Here is a 14,277-nt window from a genome sequence, read left to right as displayed (position 1 = left end):
TGACATTCCTCACAGAATTAGAAAAAACTATTTAAAACCTCACATGGAACCAAAAAAAAGCCCATATAGCCAAGACAATCATCCTAAGCAAAAAGAACAAAGTTGGAGACATCATGCTACCTGACTTCAAACTATACTACAAGGCTGAAGTAACCAAAACAGCATGGTACTGGTACAAAAACAGACCAATGAAACAGAATACAGAACTCAGAAGTAAGACCACACATCTACAACCATCTGATCTTCAAAAAACCTGATAAAAACAAGCAATGGGGGAAGGATTCCCTATTTAATAAATGGTGCTGGGAGAACTGGCTAGCCATAAACATAAAGTTGAAACTGGACCCCTTCCTTACACCTTATACAGAAATTAACTCAAGATGGATTAAGGACTTAAATGTAAAACCCAAAACTATAAAAACCCAAGAAGAAAATCTAGGTAACACCATTCAGGACATAGACATGGGCAAAGACTTCATGACAAAAACATCAAAAGTAATTGCAACAAAAGCAAATACTGACAAATAGGATCTAATTAAACTGAAGAGCTTCTCTACAGCAAAATAAACTATTATCAGAGTGAGCAGACAACCAACAGAATGTGAAAAAATTTTGTAACTCTCCATCTCACAAAGGTCTAATATCCAGAGTCTACAAGGAACTTAAACATATTTGCAAGAAAAAAAAAATTAAGAAGTGGGCAAAGGACATTAATAGACACTTCTCAGAAGAAGACATTTATGTAGCAAACAAACATATGAAAAAAGCTTAACGTCACTGATCATTAGAGAAATGTAAATTAAAATCACAATGAGATACCATCTCATGCCAGTCAGTATGGCGATTACTAAAAACTCAAGAAACAACAGATGCTGTCGAGGCTTCAGAGAAAAAGAAACACTTTTACACTGTTGGCGGGAATGTAAATTAGTTCAACCATTGTGGAAGACAGTGTGGCAATTCTTCACAGGCCTAGAACCAGAAATACCATTTGACCCAACAATCCCATTACTGAGTGTATTAGTTTATTTTCATGCTGCTGATAAAGACATAACTGAGACTGGGAAGAAAAGGAGGTGTAATTGGACTTACAGTTCCACATGACTGGGAGGCCTCAGAATCATGGTGGGAGATGAAAGGCACTTCTTACATGGCAGTGGCAGGAGAAAATGAGGAAGAAGCAAAAGCAGAAACCCCTGATAAACCCATCAGATCTCATGAGACTTATCCACTATCATGAGAACAGCACGGGAAAGACCAGCCCCTACGATTCAGTTACCTCCCCCTGGGTACCTCCCACAACACGTGGGATTTCTGGGAGATACAATTCAAGTTGAGATTTGGGTGGGGACACAGACAAACTACATTATTCTTCTCCTGGCCCCTCCAAATCTCATTTCCTCACATTTCAAAATCAATCATGCTTTCCCAACAGTTCCCCAAAGTCTTAACTCATTTCAACATTAACCTAAAAGTCTGTAGTCCAAAGTCTCATCTGAGACAAGGCAAGTCCCTTCCACCTATGAGCCTGTAAAATCAAAGGCAAGCTAGTTACTTTTTAGATACAATGGGGGTATAGGTATTGGGTAAATACAGCCATTCCAAAACAAAGAGGTTACAGGGCCCATGCAAGTCTGAAATCCAGTGGGGCAGTCAAATTTTTTTTATTTTATTATTTTATTTTTATTTGTTTATTTTTTTGAGATGGAGTCTCACTCTGTCATCCAGTCTGGAGTACAGTGGCACGATCTCTGCTCAATGCCAGCTCTGCCTCCCGGGTTCACGCCATTCTCCTGCCTCAGCCTCCTGAGTAGCTGGGACTACAGGTGCCCACCACCACGCCTGGCTAACTTTTTTATATTTTTAGTAGAGACGGGGTTTCACTGTGTTAACCAGGATGATCTCAATCTCCTGACCTTGTGGTCTGCCCACCTTGGTCTCCCAAAGTGCTGGGATTACAGGCATGAGCCACCATGTCCAGCTGCAGTCAAAATTTAAAGCTCCAAAATGATCTGCTTTGATTCCAGGTCTCACATCCAGGTCATGCTGATACAAGAGGTGGGTTCTCTTGGTGTTGGACAGCTCTGCCTCTGTGGCTGTGCAGGGTACAGCCTCCTTCCTGACTGCTTTCAAGGGCAGACTTTGAGTGTCTGTGGCTTTTCCAGGCCCACAGTGCAAGCTGTTAGTGGATCTACTATTCTGGGGTCTGGAGGATGGTGGCCCTCTTCTCACAGGTCCACGAGGCAGTGCCTCAGTAAGGACTCTATGTGGGGGCTATGACCCCACATTTCTCTTCCACACTGCCCTAGCAGAGGTTCTCCATGAGGCCTCTGCCCCTGAAACAAAGATTTGCCTGGGCATTTGGGCGTTTCCCTACATCTTCTGAAATCTAGGTGGAGGTTTCCAAACCTCAATTCTTGACTTCTGTGCCCCCGCAGGGTCAACACCACATGGAAGTTGCCAAGGCTTGGGGCTTCCATCCTCTGAAGCCACAGCCTGAGCTGTACATTGGCCTCTTTCAGCCATAACTGGAGCAGCTGGAACACAGGGCACCAAGTCCCTAGGCTGCACACAGCACAGGGACCATGGGCCTGGTCCACAAAACCATTTTTTCCTCCTGGGCCTCTGGTTCTGTGATGGGAGGGACTGCTGTGAAGGTCTCTGAATATGGCCTGGAGACATTTTCCCATGGCCTTGGGGATTAATATTAGGTTCCTTGCTACTTAGCAGATTTATGCAGCTGGCTTGAATTTTTCCTAAAAAATGGGTTTTTCTTTTCTACTGCATCACCAGACTGCAGTTTTTCTGAACTACTATGCTCTGTTTCCCTTTTAAAACAGAATGCTTTTAACAGTACCCAAGTCACCTCTTGAATGTTTTGCTGCTTAGAAATTTCTTCTGCCAGATACCCTAAATCATCTCTCTCAAGTTCAAAGTTCCACGCATCTCTAGGGCAAGGGCAAAATGCCACCAGTCTCTTTGCTAAAACATAACAAGAGTCACCTTTGCTCTAGTTCCCATGAAATTTCTCATCTCCGTCTGAGACCACCTCGGCCTGGACCTTATCGGTCATATCACTATCAGCATTTTTGTTAAAGCTATTCAACAAATCTTTAGGAGGTTCCAAACTTTCCCACATTTTCCTATCTTCTTTGGAGCCTTCCAAACTGTTCCAACCCAGTCCAAAGTTGCTTCCACATTTTTAGGTATCTTTTCAAAAAAACCCCACTCCTGGAACCAATTTACTATACGAGTTCATTTCACACTGCTGATAAAGACATACTGGAGACTGGGAAGAATAAGAGGTTTAATTGGACTTACAGTTCCACATGACTGGGGAGGCCTCAGAATCATGGTGGGAGGTGAAAGTCACCTCATTTTCTCTTACGGCGAGAGAAAATGAGGAAGGAACAAAAGCAGAAACCCCTGATAAACCCATCGGATATTGTGAGGCTTATTCACTATTATGAGAATAGCATGGGAAAGACTGGACCCCATGACAGAATTACCTCCCCCCGGGTCCCTCCCGCAACACGTGGGAATTCTGGGAGATTCAATTCAAGTTGAGATTTGGGTGGGGACACAGCCAAACCATATCATTGGGTATACACCCAAAGGACTATAAATCATTCTATTATAAAGATACATGCATGTGTATGTTTATTGAAGCACTATTCACAATAACAAAGGCATGGAATCACCCTAATTGTCCATCAGTGATAGAGTGGATAAAGAAAATATAGTACATACACACCATGGAATACTATGCAGCCATAAAAAGGAACGAGATTATGTCCTTTGCAGGGACATGGATGGAACTGAAAGCCATTATCCTCAGCAAACTAATGCAGGAACAGAAAACCAAATACTGCATGTCCTCACTAATAAGTGGGAGTTGAACAATAAGAACACATGGACATAGGGAGGGGAACAACACACACTGGGGTCTGTGAGGGGCAGGGGCAGGGATAACATTAGGATAAATAGCTTATGCATGCTGGGCTTAATACCTAGGTGATGGGTTGATAGGTGCAGCAAATGGCCATGCCACACATTTTCCCATGTAACAAATCTGCATGTCCTACAACATGTACTCTAGAACATAAAACAAAATAAAGAAACAATTCCATTCAAAAATGGGATTCTTTAGATTCCTCATATAAGTAAGATCATGCATTACTTGTCTTTCCATGTCTGGCTTATTTCACTTAGCATAATGTCCTCTAGGTTCATGCATGTTGTCACAAGTAACAGTGTGAAAGAAAAATAGAATCTTGGGACCCCAAACTCACTATGCTAGTTTATATGTGCCACAAAAAATTCTTATATATAACTGGTTACCTAGAAGTTGATATAAAAGAAATATGTAAGTGGCTTCACAAAGATTTTGAAAACTTTAGGGATAATTGCTTGATAAATTTTAATTAAAGGAAAACAATATTCTGGGAGCAGCATTCCTAGTTGTATTATCATTGGCATTAAGGAGGCCACAGAACCTTTCAGAATACACAGTGATTCTTGATTCCTGAAATAAATGCAGGGTAGGGTCCTGGATGGTCCTTCTGGTGACACGACGACTCCTATGTTCACATTCAACTCCATTGACCAAGCACAAATTCCAAGAGATGCTGACCAGGGAAGATGATTTCTCCCTTGATTCCACAAAGAAGGAGTCCATGACTTTTTCTTCCGTCCTGAAGGAAGAGAGAATGTCCCTTGAAGAGAGTCTCCCTACTGTAACCCTGACCCTCCCTACTAATGGCAGTGTCTTTTTAGCGCATTTACCCACATGGGGTAAATTCTGTAATTGCTCTGCCCCCACAGAGGCTGGGCAGGCAATTCAGGTGAGACACTCTGAATAAGGATGCTTGACCTAGTTTCTTTCTTCTCTGGCCTTCTTCTGCCTGAATAATGCAGCAGGGATACGGCCAGGGTAGACAACTGTAGAGAAGGCTGGGTCAGGCAGACACAGCTGGCAGAAGCCCAAAGCAAAACCTTTCCAGTGAGGTTTTAGTCAATCAGAAACAGGCTCAAAACTGACACTTGTTGCTAGCTGAAAAGTCTGTGTGAAGAGGCCTGTGAGACTGGGGAATCCCCAGGTCTGACGTAGCCTTTGCCTCAGAATCAACCTGTGGGAAGTTTTCCCCTTAGACAGGAAGGACAGAATTCTGAGGGACACTAAGGTGGGGGCTGAGGAAGGACATTGGGGGCACCTTCAGGTCTCTCTACCTATTCTTCCTTATCCCACCTCCATTCCAGGTGTGAGTATGGTTCCTCCTTTATGCATCCATCACAGCAGTGGAGACCCTCCTTAGACTGGGTTTATCCTGATTCTGAGTACACCATTGCTGCTGGACACCCAGTGGCAATCTTCCCAGTCTCAGGTGCTCTAGAAATATGCACTGAATAATACAGAATATTGGAGTGACTCAACGCTTTCATGTGCCACTACTGCAAACCTCTTGCTGTTGCCTTTTCCCTGCTTCTTTTTACCTGGTAAAAACTTATATTCTGATTTTAGATTGTATTCTGTACTTTAAAAGCAGAACCTACAATTTTGGGAAAAGAAAGAGACAAAGGGAGAGAAGAAGAGAGGTGGAGATATTTACTGTCTTGGTTGGGGTCAGAAGTAATGTTTGCCAGCCATTGTTCTAATTGCTTTGTAACCATTGGTACTGCCCCTAGTCACTGGCAAGAGGAGCCTGATAAGTTATGTTTATTTATAAAAGCACATTGATGTAGATATGTCCATGAGGAACTGTTAAATAAAAAAATACATAGAATTGGAAAAAAAACACGTTGATACGTCTGCTATTTGGGAGTTGATGTTTAGGGCTGGCACAGTACAATCTGTGACTCTAAACATTTTTTCCACCATTAATACTATTCAGGACCTAGGAAATGCTTCTCCACAGGTTTTGCTCTCTCTCGTCAAATCTAAATATAGCTATGTCTGAATACTGTAAAGGTTTGTGTATTGTGCCTTTGCTGATATCAGATGCATCTATTTCACGGTTCAGGGAGGATTTAAACAGCTGAAGAACTTAAAAAAGAAATGTCAACTTAATTAACATTTCAAATACTTTCACTCGAGGAGCATAAATACAATATATTCTTGCATAATGAAGAATCATTTACCAGCGGGAGTGGATGTCATTTTGTTTTTGGCTTGTTTTCTTGTTCCACATATTAACCTGATAGTTACACATAACAGTTGAGGAGCCTTTTGCAACATTAAACAAGTCATATTAATCTTACATTTGTATATGTGAAGATCTAGATGTAAAACGCATGAAACATGAGCCACATTTTACAAAGAGAAGCCTGGGGCGAAAATAAATTCAGTGATTTGTTGACTCTCCTAAAGCACATTAGTGGTGGAACTGCAACTCACCATTATTTGCTTCTAAGAACTTTGCTCTTCTCACCAAAACTTAAGGCTCCTCAGCGTGTCTAAGACAACAGCAGTAAAAATTTCTATTACAGCAATTTTCTCTCCCCTGAAATATGATCCCCACTTAATTTGCCCTATTGAAAGAATCCCAAGTATAAGAACAACCGGTTTTTAATCAATATTACAAAGATGTTTACTGTTGAATCGCATTTTTCTTTGGCTTCTTAAAATCCCTTAGGCATTCAATCTTCAGCTCTTCTATAATTGAGGGGAAATTTTCTCCTCAAATGTTCATCCAGAGCAGTTTGAAGGACTTCACAGCGTCAGGCACGGGATTGAGAACCTTCACACACAAAAAAATGTCTGCCCGGAGACAGATGAGGTCCTTCAGCTCCAGTGCTGATTGGTTCTTTTCCAAGGGACCATCCAATCCTACCACTCACGGAAACGTCCACAGATTTTTATTCTTTCTGCCAGGTACATCAGATCCATCAGGTCCGAGCCGTGTTCACTACCACTACTACTTTTCCCTTCGTCTCAATTATGCCTCGGAAGAAGGCTTTGCGGATCCCCGGAGGCCTTTGGGGGACAACTGTGACCTTGATGCTGGCGATGCTGAGCACCCCAGTGGCTGGGGGCAGAGACTCTCCCGGTAAGTGCAGGACAGCGGCCACTCTGGGAACGGGCTCTCCTTGGGGTAGGGTAGGGGGATGGTGATTTTTAAGATCTCGGACACATCTTTTATCCACATTTCCTCTCTTTGGGGAAAGAGAACAATGTTGCATTCCCATTTATCTTTTAGTGATGAGGTGAGCACAGTCCAATACCCATTCTACAGGCTTAAGCCTGGAAGAGGAGGAGAGAGGAGAGGAAAGAGGAGACAAAGTGTACATTTACTACCAGTGATAGGACAAAGTGAGCACGGGGTTATTTTTGAAGATATGAATTCCTCCAAAGACACAGTAGGATTTGTCATTTCAGCGTGCCCCAAGACTTTGCCTGGACTAAATATTATGGGATTCTGCATTGGGAAATGTAAGGCAGCAATGGTGTCTGTAGTCTCCATGTTTGAGGAAAATTTTTCTATATTCCTGACTGACTGGAGCGTTTGTGGAGACAAAATCTTGGTAGTGAGGGAAGCTGCCTGGCTGACCACAGACAGGGGATCTTCAAGTTTCACTGATCTATGGGCAAATGGTGACTTGAGTGGGATTCAGAGACCCGAGTTGGTAGTGGACTAAATTTAGTAGAAAGGAGGATGTAAAGAAGGGAAATAACATATATTGTGAAACCACTCATTTCAGACACAGAGCAATATTTTACATAAATTCTCTGTCACTCCTTCTAACATCCTGTGTGTAGATATCATGATTTTCTTTTACACAATTATACTTGTGATATGGATATTATGCTACATAACCTGCCCGAGCTGGTGACTGCCACAGTTTAATTGGAATCTAGTTTATCAAATTCAAAAGTTTGTGCTCTTTCCATGAATAAATGTTTCTTTCTAGGACTCGGAGGTGTAGGTCCTTTCTAATACAGAAGTGAGTGACCCTCACACGGCACTCGGGAGGGTAAATCCAGGCATGGGAAGGAAGGTATTTTACCAAGGGACCAAGAGAATATGCGTATTAGAACCAGGACAGGCTTAATTCCCTGTCTCATCATTCCCTTGAACTCACAGGTTTATGTGGATAATTTTATCTCTGAGGTTTTCAGGAGCTCAGTGGAAAATGGAATTTCATGCAAGAGCACCCTGATCCCTCTAAGTGCAGAGGTCCACGTAAAATCAACCTGACTGCCTCTTCGCTGGGTCCACAGGCTCAGGGCAGGGACAGGGCTTTCCGCCCTTTCCTGCTTGTAGGAAGGCGGATTCCCGAAGCCCCCGGAGAGGGCGCGCAGAGCCGGGCAGAGCCGCCGGGAGGTCCCAGGTCTGGAGCGCCAGGCACTGGCCGGCGGGAACTGGAGGTCGCGCGGGCGGTTCCACAGCTCCGGGCTGTCAGGGCGGCGGCTGCGGGGGCGGCCGGGCTGGGGCCTAACTGACTGGCCAGTGATTCCCCGCAGAGGATTTCGTGTACCAGTTTAAGGCCATGTGCTACTTCACCAACGGGACGGAGCGCGTGCATTATGTGACCAGATACATCTATAACCGAGAGGAGTACGCGCGCTTCGACAGCGAAGTGGGGAAGTACCTGCCGGTGACGCCGCTGGGGCCGCCTGCCGCCGAGTACTGGAACAGCCAGAAGGACGTCCTGGAGAGCACCCGGGCGGAGTTGGACACGGTGTGCAGACACAACTACCAGTTGGAACTCCACACGACCTTGCAGTGGCGAGGTGAGCGTCGTAGCCCCTCTTCGAGGCTCACCCTTGGCAGGGGCCCCGAGTCTCTGCGCCGGGAGGGGTAAAGGGGGGCGCGGCCTCTGGAACCTAAGCCTTGTTCGTTCCACCCCAGGGAACAGGAGGCGGCAGTGTGGTGCTGGGGGCTGGTGCATCGGAGGGGCAGGTACTCAGGGCAGAGCAGGGGGACAGGCAGAGTTGGTCAAGCTGCCTAGTTTCGCCCCAGCCTCCCCATCCGTCGGCCTCATCCTCTGCTCTGCAGGTTCTTGCCTCGTGCCTTATGCGTTTGCCTCTTCGTGCCTTACCTTTGCTAAGCAGTTCACTCTGCCCCCAGTTTCCGCCCTCTTCCCCTGCCCGCCCGCCCGCCCGGCTAGCACTGCCCCACCCAGCAAGGCCCACGTGGGCAGCTCGCGCGGCAGGAAGCTTCAGGCTTGGCCTGGTGGAGTTAGGGCTGCCCCACAACTGCGCGCAGGGCATCCAGCAATTACAGTTGTGAAATAAGATATTTTGACTTTTGGCTTCAAATTGTTATTTATCGTAATTCTGTTTTCTTAAATGGCTCTCATTCATGGCGGAGCTCTTTGAGGTGAGGCTGTTTTAATCATTGGATGCCTGGCACCTGACACATTGACTGGCGTGTGGTATGAGCTCAATGATCTTCTGTTAAATTAATGAATAAATGTACTCAGCTGCCAGTCCACTTAGGTTCAAGAAAAAACAGAGGTAAACAGAACCTTAAAAATTGACTTTTATTAATTATTTTCTATCATTTTGCTTAATTCTTTAAAGTAAACTCTTATTGACTTGAATCTTAATAGTTTGTGAATAAAAAGTCTGAGGAAAAAAGTGTTTGCTAAAAATAAAAACAACACTTGAATGATGTTTGTAAGGCAGTTTTAATTTCTTAGAAAAGTTGAACAAATGGCACAATGCAAAGAGCAGAAGTTTTGGAATAAATAGATTGAAGCCATTAAATTGTTGGCTAAAAATAGTTTCAGGTTGCTTTTGGCCTAGGTTCTCACCTCCCTCTCATCACTATCCACTTCAGGAATAAACATGCTGAAAGTCAATTTACCCATTTAGTGAGCACTTATTTCTAGACAGTTGCCTTATCAAATACCATATATGTTATGTCATTTAACCTCACAGTTACCTGTGCATTAGAGATTAGCGTCACCACTTTGTGTATCCTAATATTAGTACATGATAAGCACTTTAAGTAATCAGCCCACAATTACTTACCAAGACCTTAAGCTCCAAAAGTACACAACATTCTTTATGTTCTTCCCTACACATCTGTAGGTCAAACGGACATAAAGCCTTGTTAAAGCCAGTTTTGACCAGAATAGCAATGAGTCTATTCCTGTTTGATCTCCATGTTAATGGGACAAAATGATACTTTGAAGGCATTGAAAATTTATGATTAATCAATCCCTAGTCTGACTCCAGTGTTATCTATGCAGATTCACAAAACTTTTAGTTTACTTTATACTCCCTTGCCTTCTTTTGACTCACATCCTAGTGCCAGCAAGTACTTGTATTTTTGCTATTTCAGTTATATTTCCATAAAATTTATTTTATCATCTTTTCTCATAAATTTGTGCCCCCTGCTTTTACCACCAAGCTGGGTAAGATGAACAAATCTTATACGGCCACATAGCTGACTGTGATTTCAGTGGGACTCCAGGAAGGAGAACCAAAGAAAAGTTCAAGTCCAAGTAGAAACCGTGATTCCTTCCAGATGATGGCTCATGAGTGCCATTTAATTGGGGTGCAACCTGCTGACCTCAGGAAATCTCAACTATATTTATATGTTCACATTACAGGCTTATTAACCTAGGCAGACCTCTGCAAGGATCTCAGAATATTTTCCATGGAGAACATACATGATAATGTCTGATTTCAGGACAAGACAGTAATTCTCAATAGCAAGGGGATGGAGTAGGGTAGACAGCTAGTAATTAAACTCACTTGTGTGTTAAAAATAAATTAAGGAAAAGAAGAAAATGAGAGAACAATACATTAAATATGTACTATAGTTTCGCACTAAGAGAATAAAGGAAGTGCAATAAAGTGGCCTGAAAGGTAAAGGATGAGATGTGTGAAGAGGCAGGGAAAGGTGTGAAAATTTTTTTACTATGAGCAGCAATCTGAGAAGATAAAGGAATTGAGTTATGGGCAAACATGATGTTTGATCAGTGTTACTTGTTTTGAAGGCCTGCCTACATTTTTTTCAAATATTACAAACTTTTAAAATAAGATTCTTTTTGTTTTTTGCTGTCTGTTACTAGATTGCACATTCTGTAAAGGCAGGAACCAGGGTCTGTTGTTTATCTTTGGATTCTCAGTAATTGTCATATTTATATTTGTTGAATGAATCTTAATCTAAGACTTGGACTCCAGGTATCTTCCCACTCTGGTTCCAAGGAAGGACCCTTCCCCATGGCAGACGTGCTGTGTGGTCTCACATCTCACTCCTATGTCTTTTCCTGTCTGTTACTGCCCTCAGTGGAGCCCACAGTGACCATCTCCCCATCCAGGACAGAGGCCCTCAACCACCACAACCTGCTGGTCTGCTCGGTGACAGATTTCTATCCAGGCCAGATCAAAGTCCAGTGGTTTCGGAATGACCAGGAGGAGACAGCCGGCATTGTGTCCACCCCCCTTATTAGGAACGGTGACTGGACCTTCCAGATCCTGGTGATGCTGGAAATGACTCCCCAGCGTGGAGACGTCTACACCTGCCACGTGGAGCACCCCAGCCTCCAGAGCCCCATCACCGTGGAGTGGCGTAAGGAGATATTGAGTTTCTATTACTATGGGCCCTAGAAGACAAAGAGCAACTTCTGACCCATCCCTTCCCATCTCTTATCCCTGATATCACTACTGAGCTGGGAATCGCAGGAGACTAGAGCACCTCTAGCTCCATGGCGAGTGCATCAGAAGAATACTGATCTCATCACCTTTCCAGATGCTAGGGAAATTACTCTACATACTGTTGCTCTGGATCCCAGTCCTGATAGCTCAGAGGGATTGATTATTAGGGCTGGTGACTGAGATCTTAGGGTTTAAGGTTATGGATGAGTTACTGAGGAGTGGAGCTCTGCTTCGCCACTCTCTCACTTACTCACTGTATCCAAGGACCTATTGTCTGGCCTTTCCCTCCCTTTGGGGTGGTCTGAATGGAGAACTAGGTTCTTTTGACGCCTTCACCTCCTGCATCTCAGACTGGACTTCAGCTCCTCAGTAGGGATGTTATGGGGTGTGGGGACAAACACTGACACTCAGGCTGTATTTCTTAGGGGCTCAGTCTGAATCTGCCCAGAGCAAGATGCTGAGTGGCGTTGGAGGCTTCGTGCTGGGACTGATCTTCCTTGGGGTGGGCCTTATCATCCATTACAGGAGTCAGAAAGGTGAGGAACCTCAGGGGAAAAGGGGAAGATGGGCTGTGACCCAGAACCTCTGTTCAAAGAGGACTTGTCTCTAGATGTAGCTCTTTCTTCGTGACCCTGAGAGGAAGAAGGCTGATCTGGAGGTGGGAGGAGACAGGACAAGATTGGAGGAGGCATTGGAATCTCATTTTACCAGTTGAGAGGCAGCCCTATCACAGAGTTGACTGATAGAGCTTATTCCAGGGCGTCCTTACCGTTCATCATTGTCTCACTGGCTCCTTTCTAAAAGCTTCCTCCATGAAGAGGGTCACAGCCTCGGCCTCCTTGCCTTCTAGTGACAATTTCCTTTGTTTTAGGGGATTTTAAATTAGGGTGCTTAAGGCCTTGAAGAACATGGGTGGGAACAGAATATAACTCTAATTAAGTCACATGTGTCATTTTCCTTTGGGGTGAGAGAGTGGCTATTTGTGTAATGAGACCTTTCTCTGTGTAACTTCCTTTTGTAAGAACTCAAGGGCCTCCACCAGCAGTTAATATTTCAGCTGTGATCCAGTGTGGGGAGGGCGCAGGTGTAAGAGGGAAGAGCATGAGCTGAATGTACCTGATCATAATGGTCTCTGTTTATGGTATATTTGCTGCTATGAGAATGAAGATTTAGGGGCGAAGTTTGCCAGTTTCTGGGAATCTCCAGAGGTTGTTCGCTAGAACCAAGCCTTAACTTTGGTGACATATTCTTGTGAAATGTGGAGCCAGAACCACAGCTTAAATGTTAGACACTAGGATGATGCCCACTTTGTGCCATGTTTTTGTGGCTACTGCCTGTAGGCATTTTCCAGTGACTGGTAGAGGCTGCTAGTGGTAGGGATGAGGTACCATCCAATTTCCTAAAAAGATTGAACCCTTCATATTCCCCAGAAGAGTAACAGCTGTTCCCCTACTTCCTACACATCTGCATCAAGTTGAAGTTCTATGTCTTTGTGAGCTGATTTCACCTTTGCATAGATGTTGGGGGAGGTGATGACAATAAACCCTGGTCCTCAGCTTTCTCTGTCTGAAGCTGCAGGGGGCCCCTGAGGGGTGGGGGAGATAGCAGGCCCACCAGTGTGCCCCGTGCTGATCATCCCTCTTCTCTCTTCTCCAGGACTCCTGCACTGACTCCTGAGACTATTTTAACTGGGATTGGTTGTCACTCTTCTGTAATGCCTACTTGTCCCTGCCCAGAATTCCCAGCTGCCTGTGTCAGCCTGTCCCCCTGAGATCAGAGTCCTACAGTGGCTGTCATGCAGCCACCAGGTCATCTCCTTTCATCCCCACCGCAAGGCGCTGGCTGTGACCCTGCTTCCTGCACTGACTCAGAGCCTCTGCCTGTGCTTGACCAGCTGCGTCTGCTCAGTCCCCAAGGGGTTTCTGTTTCTATTCTCTCCTCAGACTGCTCAAGACAAGCACATGAAAACCATTACCTGACTTTAGAGCTTTTTTACATAATTAAACATGATCCTGAGTTATCTGTATTCTGAACTTCCTTAATTGAGCAGAGGCAGGAAATCACTGCAGAATGAAGGAACATACCTTGAGGTGACCCAGCCAACTTGTGGCCAGGAGGGTTGTACTTTGAAAAGACACTGAAAGAATTTGGGGTGCAAAGTCAGGGTGGGCAGAGGAGGTAGAAAATCAACTCGGTTGTCACATCATTCATGGTTCTTTCATATCGATGTTCAGTGCAGTGGCCTGAGAATATCCCAGCCTCTCTTCTGGTTTGGTGAGTGCTGTGTAAGTAAGCATGGTGGAATTGTTTGGGGACAGATATAGTGACCCTGGGTCACTGGTGTTTCAAACATTCTGGCAAGTCACATCAATCAATAGTAATTTTTACTTTTTAGAAAGCATAACCAGCAATAAGAGTACTATTTTTGATTCTAAATGATAGAAACCCAAATATATTTTGTTCATGGTACAAAGGAAGCCTAGAGTCAAGTTGATTTCAGAAGTGACTAGTTCCAGATACACAATGGGATCTTCACCTGTCTCTTTCTGTTTTATCTCTATCTGTGAATCTGTCTCTCTTTCTCTGTGTCTCTTTGTCCCTGTATAGTTCTTTCTGTGTGTCTCTCTGCACCTTTGTCTCTGCCCCCTTGTTGTGTCTTTCACTAC

General features: G+C 44.3%; 1 protein-coding gene across 3 annotated transcripts; it reads left to right on the top strand.

Moving 5' to 3' along the window:
• Positions 1-6,852: 6,852 nt before the first annotated feature.
• Positions 6,853-14,047, top strand: LOC105540670 (HLA class II histocompatibility antigen, DQ beta 1 chain). 3 transcript variants are annotated; one of them, XM_011981361.1, is made up of 5 exons: positions 6,853-7,046; positions 8,462-8,731; positions 11,244-11,525; positions 12,037-12,147; positions 13,268-14,047. In XM_011981361.1, exons 1-5 carry the CDS (start codon positions 6,938-6,940, stop codon positions 13,279-13,281), a joined length of 786 nt encoding a protein of 261 aa, XP_011836751.1. In that variant the 5' UTR covers positions 6,853-6,937; the 3' UTR covers positions 13,282-14,047. The 3 variants fall into 3 exon arrangements, with proteins under 3 accessions (XP_011836751.1, XP_011836752.1, XP_011836750.1); XM_011981362.1 differs by lacking the exon at positions 12,037-12,147; XM_011981360.1 differs by lacking the exon at positions 13,268-14,047 and having other exon boundaries at positions 12,037-12,448.
• Positions 14,048-14,277: the final 230 nt, after the last annotated feature.

The sequence above is a fragment of the Mandrillus leucophaeus genome, unplaced genomic scaffold (assembly GCF_000951045.1).
Source record: "Mandrillus leucophaeus isolate KB7577 unplaced genomic scaffold, Mleu.le_1.0 Scaffold2243, whole genome shotgun sequence".
Taxonomy (NCBI): Eukaryota; Metazoa; Chordata; class Mammalia; order Primates; family Cercopithecidae; genus Mandrillus; species Mandrillus leucophaeus.
This window is presented reverse-complemented; position numbering and strand designations above follow the sequence as displayed.